Raw genomic sequence first — 15,622 nt, forward strand, 5'->3', positions numbered from 1 at the left:
AGTAGCTGGGACCACAGGCGCCCGCCACAACGCCCAGCTATTTTTTGGTTGCAGCCGTCATTGTTGTTTGGCGGGTCCGGGCTGGATTCGAACCTGCCACCTTAGATGTATGTGGCTGGCGCCTTAGCCACTTGAGCCACAGGCGCCGAACCCAAACATGAAATTTTAAAATCGAGAATTTAAGAACTTGTCTTTGAAATATGGGAATGTGAAAATAAAGTAGGCTATCTCTGTCACTTATTAGCTATATATTTTTGATAGATTAGTAACTGTCAGCCCATTTTTCGATCAGACCCGTGATGTACACAAAAGTTTGGTCAAACTTCTTGTGGACATTTAAGATTTTATCACAGTATATGGCATACCTCTAGGGGTGGGACACAGTGATAAGAGGGACTTTACTTAACAAATGCAATCAGTGTAACCTGATTCTTCCTACCCTCAATGAATCATAAACAGTTAAAAAAAACAAAGATTTTTGTCTTACCCTACAGACCAGGCGTCCTCAAACTATGGCCCATGGGTTACATGCAGCCCTCTGAGGACATTTACCTGGCGGGGAGTTTTTGCCGCGGCTGCCTGTTCTGCTTAGCTGCTGACTCATCTTGGGGCCCCGGAGTCCAGCCCTCCAGCGGTCTGAGGGACAGTGAACTGGCCCCCTGTTTAAAAAGTTTGAGGACCCCTGCTCCAGACAAAACTATTTTTTTTTATATACTGTTTTCCCAAGTATCTAAAAAGTGCTATCAGAGTACATATTTCCAATAAGGCTTTATGTGTTAGTGATCCCTGTGATTAAAAAAAAAAAAAAAAGTTAAATAGTACTTATTATGTGCAAGGAACTCTTTCAATCACTTTACAAACTTGAACTTGTTTAACTTTCATAACAAGGATATGAAGTAGGCCCTATCTCTTAAACATGGTGGACTGGGGCACAGATGTGTTAAGGAACCTGCCTATGATAGCTAGTCTATCAAGGATACAGACCTAGGCTCCAGAGCCCAAGTTCTCCCTGGCGTGCCATTTCTCAGTGTTATAAAAATTATCAAGGCGGCAGCTTGGCACTCACAGCACAGTGGTCATGGGGCCAGCCACATACACTGAAGTTGGTGAGTTTGAATATAGCCGGGTGTTGTGGTGAGCATGTGTAGTCCCAGCTACTGGAGAGGCTAAGGCAAGAGAATCACTTGAACCCAAGAGTTTGAGGTTGCTGTGAGCTGGGATGCCACGGCACTCTACTGAGGGTGATATAGTGAAACTCTGTCTCAAAAAACAAAAATCAAGGCAGATGACACGTATCTCTATAATAGTCCAACAATTCAGCTACATAACAGAAGAAACAGAACACAGGTACACCCATCAAATCCAGTTTTGTATTTTCTCAGCAAGGGACATACAACAGTGTTGCATCATCGTGAAAATGTCTGGCCCTAGAATAAGGAACCAGATCTTACTTTAAATAACTGGTGTTACGAATATTATTGGAGATAAGATTGAAAAAATATTCCAAAATGCTTTCAAAGAGTCCGTTGTCTTTTAAGAGAAACACACTATAAAATGTTTTGTTACATTTCTTTATGAGTTATTCCTGGGATATACTGGGAAGCTAACCACATTCAGCTTATAAATAACCACAGAAGACAGCTTGGGACATATATATTTAGCCTCTGTGCAGTCATTCCTTTATAATTTTCTTGTACTTTTGTGACAACCCTATCTCTTTCACGTCTGGAGAATATTTAGACTTTGTACTTTTAACCTATGGAAGTTATTTAAAAAAAACTTGATTGAAAAATAATTTACAAATTTTAAAATTTACTCCATGTAAGTGTACGTTCAGTTGGTTTGTAGCAAACTTATAAAGTTGTAAAACTTGCAGCACAGTCTCTTGGGACATTTCCATTGTCCCAGTTTGGAATGCCGGTTTGCATTCCCTTGTGTGAGGTTTTTATCCCCTTTCTGGTTTTATGATGTTTTCCCCTTACACTTTCTTTCACCCCTCTTTTAGTTTGCTTTGTCTGGTCGTTCGATGTAATTTTTATGGAGTTAGTTTTTATCCTTTATTTTGATTTCTTTCAACCTTGAGTTATTCAATCAAATGACCTTGTTGCGGGAGTCAAATGACAGTTCTTAGCCCACAGGAATTTAACTGCTAATGTTCCAGTTGATTCTTACATGAAGTGTGCTCACAGTGGGAGGTAAGACGGATCCCTATGAGGGGTCTCCTGAAGTGGAGAAATCTGTGCATGCCGGGTCCCTCTGTGTGTGCCTACTGTTGGCCCTTGTCATAAAATCCGGCAGGTGACAGGCCCTGCAGGTAAATAGAAGTGAAGAAGGCTCCTCGGTGTATTTCTTTTTTCACCTTCTTTTTCTATGAAGGCCCATAAAAATGTAACCCATTGGGAAACTAGATGGGCTTCAATGTGATGTTCTGGGCGGGTGGACCGCTGAGCTATGTTGTGTTCAAAAATCTTAATTCATGTTCAGCGAGGAAAAAAAGAAATGGCTTACTCTTCATCCCACCTTCTCTGTCTGTGCAAAGAGCTCAGTAAAACAAGACAAAGCGGGTTCAGTTCAGAAACTTGAATCATGAAACTGTGACCCACGAAGTTCCCGTATGATTTAAAGGAAAAGAATACTAGAAATATACTTGGTTGTAATAATCCACTAGAAATAAATTGAATATATGTATAGTTTTAAAAGTGTGAAACCAGACAGATGATCAATGAGATCCAAGAACTGTTGGGAGGGAGAATCTATGCAGATTACAGAAGAGATGATGAAAAATAATATGACATTGAGAAAAAATAGTCTTAGGACTCCAAGATTTTGTTTTATTATTTATTTATTTATTTATTTATTTATTTATTTGAGACAGAGTCCCACTATGTCACCATCGGTAGAGTGCCATGGCGTCACAGCTCACAGCAACCTCAAACTCTTGGGCTTGAACGATGCTCTTGCCTCAGCCTCCTAAGTAGCTGGGACTACAGGCATCCCCCACAATGACCGGCTATTTTTTGCTTGCAGTTGTCGTTGTTTTGTAGGCCCGGGCCAGCCCTAAACCTGCCAGCCTGGATGTATGTGGCTCAAGCCCTACTCACTGAGCTATGGGTGTTGAGCCAGACTCCGTGATTTTAATTCTTAACCTGATACAAGCTTTCTGCACCCTTGGACAAATCTTTCAGCAAATCAGGACCTCACTTTCCTCCTGCATAATATGAAAGGGTTTACTTATTTAGATTAAATGATAAGATTCTCTTGTTCTTTAAAGTTATTTAATGAGAGGGCAACTAAGCCCATGAAATATTATCATTACTGTTAGCCATAAGGAAGTACAAATTAGGATTATAATAAGATATTACAGCATACCTATCAAAATGGCTAAGAAATAGTGGCAGTACCAAATGTTGTCAAGAACACAGAAAAACTGGACACTTACATTTGCTGGTGGGCATGTAAAATCGTACCACCACTCTGGAAAATGGTTTGGCAGCTTCTTATAAAACTAAACATGGAGTTATTCTGTGCTATGGTCTAAATGTTTATATCTTACCAAAATACATATGTTGAAATCCTAACCCCCAAGTGATGGTTTTAGGATATAGGGCCTTTGGGAGCTGATTAGGTTATGAGGGTGAAGCCCTACTGAATGGGATTCATTCTTCTTTGTAAAAGAAACCCCAGATTGCTGCCCTAGTGTGAGGATATGGCACAGCCGTGGCCTGTGTGGGAAGTGGGCCCTCACCAAACACTGAATTTTGCCAGTTCCTTGATCTTGGATTTCCCAGAACTTTGAGACACAAATTTCAGTTGTTAAGCCACCCAGTCTGTGGTATTTTGTCACAGCAGTTTGAAAGTGCTACGGCAAATATGACCCAGCAGTTCAACTCTTGGACTATTATTCCAGAAAAACAGAAACTATCTGAATACAAAAATTTATATGTGAGTGAGAATGGCACATTTGCTCATAACAGGCAAACGCTGGAAACGACTCAGATACCCTTTAACAGGTTAATGGTTAAGCAAACTGTGGTACTTCCATATATACCATGGAACACTACTTTGCAATAAAAAGGAACGGCCTTTTTTTTTTCCTTCCCCTTGAGACAGAGTCTTACTCTGTTGTCTTGGGTAGACTGCCATGGTGTCATCATAGCTCACAGCAACCTCAAACACCTGGGATCAAGTAATCCTTTTGCTTCAGTCTCTCAAGTAGCTGAAACTACAGGTGCCCACCACAACGCCTGGCTAGTTTGTCTATTTTTAGTAAAGGCAGGATCTTGCTTTGCTCAGGCTGGTCTTGGAACTCCTGAGCTCAAGCAGTCTACCTGTCTTGGCCTCCCAGCGTGCTAAGATGATAGGCATGAGCCACTGTGCCCAGCTGGAATGGACTACTAATAACATGCATCAAACTGAATGAATCTCTAGAGAATTCTTCTGAGTGCAGAAAACCAATCCCAAATGGTTATTAACTGTCTGATTCTGTTTGTGAAACATTCTTGAAATGACAAAATGATGGGAACATAGAGCAGCTCAGTGGTTGCCGTGGGGCCTGTTCAAAGGGCAGAGGGAGAGTGGCTATAGTTAGGAAACGGCAATAGGAGAGATCCTTGGGGTGATGGAACTGTTTTGTTCTTTAATTTTAATTTTTTTTTGGAGATGGTCTTGCTCTGTTACCCAGGCCAGAGTGCAGTGGCATCATCATAGTTCACTATAACCTCAAACTCCGGATTCAAGCAATCCTTCTTCCTTAGCCTCTGGAGTAACTTGGACTAAAGGAACCACCATGCCTGGCTAATTTTTCTATTTTTTATAGATATGAGGTCTTGCTCTGGCTTATGCTGGTCTCAAACTGCTGACCTCAAGCAGTCTTCCCTCCTTAGCCTCCTGAAGTGCTAGGATTGCAGGCATGAGCTGCCACCATGCCCAGCTGGAACTGTTGTCTATCTTGACTGGTGGCGGAGTTCAAACCTATGTATGTGATAAAACTGCTTAGAACAAAACGTGTGCATAGATTCTCTCTCTCTCTCTCACACACACACACACACTTAGACACACGAGCACGTACAAGGAAATCTGGGGAAATCTGAATAAGATATGGTTTTTGTGACAATATCCAGGTTGTGGTATTGTACTGCAGTTTTCCAAGATGTTACTGCTGAGAGAAACTGTGTAAAGTTATATAGGAGGCCCAGGTGCGGTGCCTCACCCCTGTAATCCTAGCACTCTGGGAGGCTGAGGTGGGTGGATTGCTTGAACTCAGGAGTTCAAGACCAGCCTGAGCCAGAGTGAGACCCATCTGTAAAAACTAGCTGGACACCTATAGTCCCAGCTGCTTGGGAGGCTCAGGCAAGAGGATTGCTTGAGCTCAAGAGTTTGAGGTTGTTGTGAGCTATGATGCAACGGCACTACCCAAGGTGACTGAGTGAGACTGTCTTAAAAAAAAAAAAAAAAAGAAAAAAAAAGGCTCGGTGCCCATAGCTCAGTGGTTAGGGCACAAGCCACATGCACTGGGGCTGGAAGGTTTGTACCTGGCCCAGGACTGCTAAAAACAGTGACAACTACAACAAAAAAATAGCCGGGCATTGTGGTGGTACCTGTAGTCCCAGCTACTTGGGAGGCTGAGGCAAGAGAATCGCTTAAGCCTTAAGCCCAAGAGTTTGAGGTTTCTGTGAGCTGTGACACCACGGCACTCTACCAAGGGTGACATAGTGAGACTCTGTCCCCCCACCCTCCCCCCAAAAAAGAAAAAAAAAGATTACATACAAACTGTCTGTATTATTTCTCATAACTGCTTGTGAGTCTATACTTATCTTAAAATGAGAAGCTTCATTAAGAAAGCCAACTAGAAGTTTAGTGCATATTTTATTCACTTTTGCATCTACTCTGTGTGGAGCACTGTTGAGTACATAGTAGGCGCTCAATAAATAATGAAGGAAGGAAGGAAGAGAGTGTGTCTTGAGTGGCAGCATGAGCTCCATGTATGAAATGAACTGTCACTTGGGGCACACAGAAGGAGGATCCAGTCCCTGTTCAACAGCTTCACAAAATTATTTGGGCAATTAACTCTAGAATAACACCTACAAATTCAGCCTAATCACTCGTTCACCTTTGTAATCATTTGGGACTCAGCTTGCATCTCCTGTGTTGATGTTTGGTGTTATGTCCTCAAATCCTAGAAGTGGGGCATGAACACCAATGGATTTACAGCCAGTTAGTTTTGCATACACAGTTTCCATCGATGGCTTCAGAGTCTATTTACTCAGAGAGCTAACCGGGAGGAAAAAGGTTAGCTGTTCCCCAAAGATTCTGTTTCTTCTCATACTGTTCATTGCTAACCCAGTTTTTTCCAGAGCTCCGCTATTTGCTTTGATGCATTGTTCTAATTCCATCTTACAGGCAAGGATGTGAAAAGTTGGGAAATAGTGTGATTTCGTGAGCTGTCAGGAGAAATAGATTTGAAAAGAGGATTTGAGAAGGTGATGTGTATCTCATGGCACTTGGAGAGAAGGAACAGGGAGCTAATATTTATTAAATGTTTGTATACTCAGTTCTTCATGTGTATTTCTTATTAAATACACATGAATTCTTTTTTCCTATCCCTATAATAATGTATTAATTCTTTGAGAGAAATGATTTTACTCTCATTTTAGTGATGAGAGAACTGAGGCTTAAGGAAATGTAATTGTCCACTATTCTACAACTAGCAAATGGCAGAGCCAGACTTAGTGCCTGATTCAGCTAACCGCAAATCCTATCTTCTGTTTTTCTTTTGAGACATAGTCTTACTTTGTCACCCTCAATGTGCTGTGGTGTCACAGCTCACGGCAACCTCAAACTCTTGTGCCCAAGTGATCCTCTTGCCTCAGCCTACCAAGGAGCTGGGATTATATGCACCCACCACAATGCCCAGCTACTATTTAGAGATGGAGTCTCACTCTTGCTAAGGCTGGTCTAGAACTCCTGAGCTCAAGCAATCCACCTGCCTCAGCCTCCCAAAGTGCTAGGATCATACACTTGAGCAACTGTGCCTGGCCCATCAAATTCTATGAATTTAACCACAGTGTTAACTGGAAATTAAAATATAGAGTCATCTAAAAAGAGATAGAATCAGTATGGAATCTTATATGCTTAAACAATGAGGGTAGAGAGAAAACTATGATGAATAAGTTATTTATTTATTTTTTTGCAGTTTTTGGCTGGGGTTGGGTTTGAACCTGCTACCTCCGCCATATAGGGCCAGCGCCCTATCCCTTTTAGCCACAGGTGCTGCTGTGAATAAGTTATTTTTTATAATGTTAAAATTTAAAATCACTTTACTTTTATGCTTAAATTTGATACATACAAAAGAGTATATCTAATATCTGGTTGACATTTTGTGGTATAATAAAGCAGACTCTTTGGAACTCTGCACAGAACATAATTATAAATAATCTCTAGTTCTGGTAGAGAACTTGTGTGTTTTCCCAGGTCTCAGCCCTGTGCTTTTCTCATTCACACACTTCTGCCTCCCCAGGGACCCCAGTTTCTTGAGTTTCATGATGATCATTTGATTGTTGCTTTTTTGGTTTAAATGTCTTTATTGAGGTATGCCTGACATATAATCAATGGTGCCTATTTGAACTGTATGGTTTGGTAAGTTTTCACACATGTATGCACCCATGAAAACAGCTCAGCAATCCAGGCAATGAACACATCCATCACTCTCCCCAATTTTATAATATCACCCTCTCTGCCCAGTCAAGGTAACCACTAATCTGTTTTTAGTCAGTATAGGTTAGTTTTTGAATTTTTCTAGGGCTTTATACAGGCAGTGTATGCTTTTTCTTTTTTCCTTTTCATTTGTTCAGATTCTTTAACTCAGCATAATTAACATATTGCTACTTATTGCAATAGTTCATTTTATTGCTGAGTAGTATTCTATCATTTGGATTTCCCAGTTTATTTATCCATTCATCTGTTGCTGAAATATTTGAGATGTTTTCCAGTTTGTGGCTGTAAACATGTAGGGATGAGTCTTTGTTCTGGCAAGTGCTTTCAGTTGCTCGTGGGTAGAATGGCTCTGTCTACGGTAGGTGCATGTTGAACTTTCTAAGAAACTAACTGCTTTCTAGAGTGTTGTACTATTTTACATTTTCATTAACAGTGCCTGAGGATTCTAGTTTTCTCACGTCCTGGCCAACAGTTGGTGTGGTTAGTCTTTATAATTTTAGCGCTCCTGATCAGTTATAGTGTTACTTCATTCTACTTTTACTTTGCCTTTCCAAATTAATAGTACTTAGCATCTCTTCATATGCATTTTTGCCATCTACATAGATTTTTTTGTTAGAGTGTGTTTAAATGTTCTGCTCATTTTTTCATTGAGTTTTTTTAAAATTGAATTTTGAGAGTTTTTTTTTAAAGATACAAGTCTTTTATAAGATACGTGATTTGTGGGCAGCACTTGTGGCTCAAAAGGGTAGGGTGCCAGCTCCATATGCCAGAGGTTCAAACCCAGCTCCGGTCCAAAAAAAAAAAAAAAAGATGTGTGATTTGCAAATACAGCCTCCCATTCTGTGGCTCAGCTTTTCATTTTTCAAAGGTCTTTCAAAGAGCAAAGGGTCTTAATTTTGATGAAGTCCTTTTTTTTTTTTCCCTAGAGACAAGAGTTTGACTTTGTTGCCCTCGGTAGAGTGCTGTGAAGTCACAGCTCACAGCAACCTCAAACTCTTGGGCTTAAGTGAGTCTCTTGCTTCAGCCTCCCAAGTAGCTGGGACTACAGGCATCCGCCACAATGCCTGGCTATTATTATTATTATTTTGTTGTTGTTGTTGTTGTTGCAGTTGTCATTGTTGATTTTAGCTGGCCCTGGTTGGGTTTGAACCCGCCAGCCTTGGTGTATGCAGCGGACGCCCTACCTACTGAGCTATGGGCACTGCCTGAAGTCCCATTTACTTTTTTTTCTTTTAAATGGATTGTGCTCTTTGGTGTCATATTTAAGAAATATTAGCCTAACCTAAGTTCATAAAATTTTTCTTCCGTGTTTTCTTCCAGAAGTTTCACAGTTTTGGGTTTTATATTCAGGTCTGTGATCACTTGAGTTAATTTTTGTTCGTGATAATGCAATTTTTGTTTGTGATAATGAAGTCTAGATCAACGTTTTTTTTTTTTTTTTTTCTTTTCTTGCAAATGGGTGGCCTGTTGTTCCAGAACTATTTGTGTTTACAAATATTTGGATGATATTAACATGTGCTCACCTATCTCTTTGGTCCACCTAGGGGTAGAGTGGCCGTGTCATGTGGCCATGGGTTTAAAGGTGGTCTCTAGATTCAGTTCTGTGAATCTCTCTGTCCTGATGCCAACATCAAATTGTATTGATTATTATACCTTTATAAGTCTTGCAGACCAACTTTTTAAATGTATCAACTTTGTTCTTTTTCAATTTGGGGGCTATTTTCTTTCTTTCTTTCTCTCTCTCTCTCTCTCTCTTTTTTTTTTTTTTTGGCATTTTAAAGTGGATTTTAGAAACAACATGCTCATTTCCACACAAAAATCTGGCATTTTGGTTGGGATTATATTGAGCCTATAGGTTGGCAGTTCTCAACCTGTGGGTCGTGATGCACAAGAACTGTATTAAAGGGCCGTGGCATTAGGAAGGTTGAGAATAGATCAATTTGGGAAGGGTTAACAATGTAACAAGACTGGATCTTCTAAGGATTAACATGGTATATACTTCATTTATTTAGATATTCCTTAATATCACTAAACAGTCTTGAGGAGTTTTAATTTGTGGATCTTGCAATTTTTTTTTGTCAGATTTATCTGCATATATTTCATATTTTAGTGTCATTTTAAGTGATTTTTAAAAGTTAATAATTTCTAATTGCTTATTACTATATGCAGAAATACTATTGATTTTTGTATATACTGCTTATTGCTAAAATTGCATCCATATTCCATTGACTAGAACCTTAGTCATATGGCCAAGTTTGGCTGGGAATCTTTCTCGCTGGTGGAAGATAATGAAAGATGTAATATTAATAGAATCAAGAGTATTTAAGTATTTGCCATTTGATAAAAGTGACATTTCAAAAATGCTGGGCTGAACTTAGGGTTGTAATTTAAAACAAAATCTTAGTGCTGCAGACGTATTATTTTGAAATACCTATCAGATTGGGGAGATGTCTGGACTATAAATAAAAATCTGGGAGACACTACAAGTAGATAGTATTTAATGTGTGAGACCCAATCAAATCACCAAAAGACAGAATGCAGTTAGAGAAGTCCAGGGACTGAATCCTGGGTACTTCCATGTTCAGAAATTTAGCAAATGGTCGGGCAAGGTGGTTCACGTTTGTAATCCTAGCACTCAGGGAGGCCAAGGCGGGTGGATTGTTTGAGCCTAGGAGTTCAAGACCAGCCTGAGCAAGAGTGAGACTCGACCTCTATTAAAAATAGAAAAACTAGCTGGGTGTGGTGGTAGTCACCTGTCATCACAGCTATTGGGGAGGCTGAGGCAGGAGGCTTAACCCTTAAGAGTTTGAGGTTGCCATGAGCTATGATGATGCCCAGGTACTCTACCCGGGGCAACAGAATGAGAGTCTGTCTAGAAGAAAAAAAAAAAGAAGAAGTGGAAAAGGAGCCCGAGGAAACATGGCCTGAGAGTTGGGAGAAAAATCACTGTGAAATAGTCCCAGTGCCCATAGCTCAGTGGTTAGGGTGCCAGCCACATACACCAGAGCTGGTGGATTCAAACCCGGCCCAGGCCTGCCAAACAACAATGACAACTACAACAATAAAAATAGCCTGGCATTGTGGTGGGCACCTGTAGTCCCAGCTACTTAGGATGCTGAGGCAAGAGAATCGCTTAAGCCTAAGTGTTTGAGGTTGCTGTGAGCTGTGACGCCATAACACTCTACTACCGAGACATAGTGAGACTCTGTTCCCCCCCCCCCCAAAAAAAATCACTATGAAGTAGAGAAAAATCTTCAAGAACAAAGTGATCCCTGTACCAGATAGGGGCCCATACCATGAAAATTGAGGACTGACCATTCAGTTTAACACTGTGAAGCCACTGGCGACCTTGACGAGAGCAATTTCAGGGAGTTATGTAGATAGCAGCCTGGGGATTCAAGGGGATGCAAGAGAAAATGGGAAGAAGAGAACTAGAGAAAGTATAGACAACTTTTAAGGAGTTTTTTTCCCTGTTGGGAAGCAGACAGATGAGGTGGCAGCTGGGGAAAACTACATGATCAAGAGAGGATTTTTTTGTTAAAGAATAAAGAAATTCCAAATGTGTGTGTGCAGATGGGAATAGTAAAGGGAAAATGGATAATGCGATAGAGAGGGGGAATTGCTGGAATGATATCTGTGAGTAGCAAGAGGGGTGGACCTGGCTGTCCAACTGTGGGGCCTTAGGAGAAGGGACAGTTCAGTTATCAGAACAGGACGGAAGATGCAGAAGTCAGGCACGTTGCAGGTGGGTGGGTGGGCGAATGTGGCAGGCAATTTAGGTCTCATTTTATTGCATCTGTTTTCTCAGTATAATAGAAAACAGGGTCATCCGACATCTGTGGCAGATGACCCTGTGTTCTATTAAGATGGGGGAGGAGGGGTGAACCAGTCATCCAGGATGAATGGACCAGAGAGAAATGCATTGTCACGAGTGACAGCCCTAAAGGTTCTGTTGAGGGTAGTGGTCATGAACTTCCCTGCAAACAGCTCACTTGTTTCTCTCCACCCACGTTCCCCTGCATAGGTGCAGGCCAGGGGAGCAGTATTGATTTCTCTGGGGTTACATTTTGTCAGGCGAGTTTACAGAAGTGAGAGAGGGCAGAGGAGTGCATTGAACAGAAAAGTAATAAGGAGTGGGTTGTAAGTTAGGTCTCTGATTTGGGATTGCAAAGGGATTTCAGTCACGACCAGGAGGAGAAGCTGAGAGTGGAAGAGAAGGAGGTCAAAAAAGTGGAAGGCCAGGGCACTAGAGGGACTGTGTGTGTGCGGAACTTGTGCTCAGAACCTGAAGGCTTTTTTGGTTATTTTCTAATATGTTTGTTTGTTTGAGACAGAGTCTCACTTTGTGGCCCTGGCATAGTGCCATGGTGTCACAGCTCACAGCAACCTCAAACTCTTTGGCTTAAGTGATTCTCTTCCCTCAGCCTCCCAAGAAGCTGGGACTATAGGCTCCTGCCACAATGCCCGGCTGTTTTTTGTTGCAGTTGTCATTGTTGTTTAGTTGGCCTGGGCTGGATTCAAACCCACCAGCCTTGGTGTGTGTGGCTGGCGCCATAACCAACCACTGTGCTACAGGCACCGAGCCTCTAATACGGTTTTTTGCTGTTGGACTCTCTGGTAAAGTTTGGGGTTCTTTCTTAGGGACAATTTTATGTTTTTTCTTTCATAGTTTCTTTACCCTTAGTGGTCTACAAAATTTCCTTGGTATTATCTTTCATTCCTTCTAGTGCATTTTATTTCATTTTAACAAGTTTATTTTTATTTTCTTGCTTCTGATTAACTGTCATCATCCTTTTCAAAAAAAAAATTTTTAGTTTTTGACAGTTGCCTGATTTGTTGGACCGTATGTAATTCATGTGTCAGAATATGGCTCGTATCTGTGTTCAGGTATTACGTTTTCACACATAATTTTTCCTGATGTGAGAAGGTATGTTGTGTTCTGTAGCTAACTTCTAAATATCTTTTCATTTTAGGTCTCAAAAAATAAAGATGGAAAAGAACAAAGTGAAACGATATCACCGTCCGAAGATGAAACATTCTCTTGGCCAGGTCCCAAAACAGTCATGTTGAAAAGAACATCTCAAGGCTTTGGTTTTACATTAAGGCATTTCATTGTTTATCCCCCAGAGTCTGCAATTCAGTTTTCATATAAGGTAAGAGAAATAATTAAAGTAACTTGATAAAAAACACAGGGCTATTCCCGTCTTCTTCTTCCTCTTCCCTCCTGCCTTTTTTCTATCTTAAAAGAATTGTCTTGCATTTGCATCTTACATTCTTTTTCTTCTTTTAGGTATACTTCTACCTTTTAGAATAAAAACCTGAATCTGGCCAGGCCTAGTAGCTAAGGCCTATAATCCCAGCGCTTTGGGAAGAGGAGGCGGGAGGAGTTGGAGACCAGCCTGTCTCTACAAAAAATTTAAAAGAATTTAAAATATTTTTAAAAATTAAAAAGAAGATCACGCGTAGTGGCATCCTAGCACTCTGGGAGGCCAAGGTGGGTGGATTGCCTGAGCTCACTGGTTCGAGAGCAGCCTGAGCAAGAACAAGACCCTGTCCCTAAAAATAGCCGGGTGTTGTGGCAGGTGCCTGTAGTCCCAGCTACTTGGGAGGCTGAGACAAGAGAATTGCTTGAACTGAAGAGTCTGAGATTGCTGTGAGCTGTGACACCATGGCCTTCTACCAAGGGCGACCTAGTGAGACCCCATCTCAAAAAAAAGAAAAGTAAAAACTTCAGTCCTCTCTGAAAGATTATAGTGATTCTGAACTCCAAATCTATTTTTTAAGGACTTCTAATTCCAGATCTCATTCCACTTTTTCTACTATGTAGCTGAGGTGCTGAGTTTTCTGGATAGTATATGCTGAGGAAATAGTTCATTAAAGTGCTTCTGATAGTTATAGAAAATCAGTAGAATTATAACAGGACTTAACGTTCAGGTATGTAAAATGGCAAGTCAGAAGTTGAAGACACAACGTCTTGTCACAGTGAATGACATTAATATGCTTCACTGGGTAGTGACCTGGCCTGGGAAGGGGACAGCTTGGATTAAGTGTATGTGCAGGTGATACCCCGAGTACCTGCTCTGTGGCCTGCACTGTTTTTCATGAATAGTACACAGCAGGTCCTCTGGAGCAGGGGTATCATGCGCCCCCTGTAACAGATGAGGAGGCTGATCTGGGTCATATAGTGGATAAGTAGTAGACCTGGCATTTGAACTTGACCAATGTGAACACCTGGTATTAACTGTTGTACAACAGTGTAATGGAATTAAGGATATTCGGAAGAGTTGTGAGACCTCAGCCAGGCCATTCGATTTTCCAGTCCATTTTAATTGGAGGAAATTGAACTAGAAGATTAGAAAATCTTTTTGAATTCTAAGTATCTGTGAACCAAAGATTCACAGATTGTCTTTTAAAAGTAGTGTTTGTATTTGTATCTAGAGACCACACACTTTTACTTATTTTTTTGAGACATAGTCTCATTGTGTCCCCTGGGTAGAGTGCAGTGGTGTCATCATAGCTCCTGTGACCTCCAGCTCCTGGGCTAAAGCAGTCCTCCTGTCTCAGCCTTCTGAGTAGTTGGGATAATAAACACTTGCCACCACGCCCTGCTAATTTTTCTAATTTTGGTAGAGATGATGTCTTGCCCTTGCTCAAGCTGGTATCAAACTCCTGAGCTCAAGCAATCCCGCTGCCTCAGCCACCTAGAGCCACAGTGCCCGGCCAGTAGGTCCTCATGTAACGTCATTGATGGATTCTTGGAAACTGTGACTTTGAGCAAAATGAGGTGTAATGAAGCCAATTCTCCCATCATCTAATTGATATAAACTAGAGTTAAGTGGCTATAGTTTATTTCTGGTCACAGTAACATCACCAAACTTCTAAATGATAATCACAGTACTTCCAGTATTCAACATTAGTAAATGTGAGCTGTACATAGATTTAAGAAAGATTTATAAAAGGAAGTCCAGAGTTTAGGTTGGATGGTGTGTACCTCAGCAGCTCAGGGTACAAGGCAGCACCCAGCCATGGACAGGGCATCATTCCCTCACAGGGCTCACTCACACTCTCCACACCTTAACACTTACGCAGTCTGGGACCCTACAAACGAAATACATCCAGTGTTGGGATTTGGGAGGAGGGTGGAGTACCCAGAGAAAACCTGTACAGATACCACTTGGACAGTGGCTCCAGCTGGAAATCAATTGTTTTTCCTCATCAGTATTGTAATGGAATGACTTTAATTAAAATGATGTTATTCGAGGACCTGCTGTGTAATTGTTTTTTGTTGTTGTTGTTTTTTTTTTTTGTGGAGACAGAGTCTCACTTTATCACCCTCGGTAGAGTGCCATGGCATCACACAGCTCACAGCAACCTGCAACTCCTGGGCTTAGGTGATTCTCTTGCCTCAGCCTCCCGAATAGCTGGGACTATAGGCGCCTGCCACAATGCCTGGCTATGTTTTTGTTGCAATTTGGCCAGGGCTGGTTTTGAACCTGCCACCCTCAGTATATGGGGCCAGCACCCTACTCACTGAGCCACAGGTGCCACCCCTGCTATGTAATTGTTGACAACACAGTCATTGGAGTCAAAATTTGAGTCTGGGTTTGGGTCACATTTCTGCATCTTGTTAAGGATTCCAGGTGTGAGCCACTGAGCCCAGCCTATGATAGTTTTTTAAGGGTGCTATTCTCCCGCTAGAGGTGGATAGCAGGGCCACCAGACAACCTGATAGCAATGACCAAGTAGATAACAAAAATCCAAAATTGAATACAAGCATTACAAATGCGTATGTATTAATTTGGAACCAATCTACTTATTTTTTTTTTTTGAGACAGAGCCTCAAGCTATCCCCCTGGGTAGAGTGCCGTGGCATTACAGCTCACAGCAACCTCCAACTCCTGGGCTCAAG

General features: G+C 41.3%; 1 protein-coding gene across 1 annotated transcript in view; it reads left to right on the forward strand.

The window, feature by feature from the left end:
- The window catches only part of ARHGAP21 (Rho GTPase activating protein 21), a 149,338-nt gene that overhangs the window by 45,503 nt on the left and 88,213 nt on the right, over positions 1 to 15,622 (forward strand). The window contains exon 3 of the mRNA XM_023511438.1: positions 12,687 to 12,866. Coding sequence (XP_023367206.1) covers positions 12,687 to 12,866 — 180 coding nt within the window. The remainder of the gene's footprint in view (positions 1 to 12,686; positions 12,867 to 15,622) is intronic.

The sequence above is a fragment of the Otolemur garnettii genome, unplaced genomic scaffold (genome assembly GCF_000181295.1).
Source record: "Otolemur garnettii isolate 467f Iridium unplaced genomic scaffold, OtoGar3 scaffold00019, whole genome shotgun sequence".
In the NCBI taxonomy this organism is placed as follows: Eukaryota; Metazoa; Chordata; class Mammalia; order Primates; family Galagidae; genus Otolemur; species Otolemur garnettii.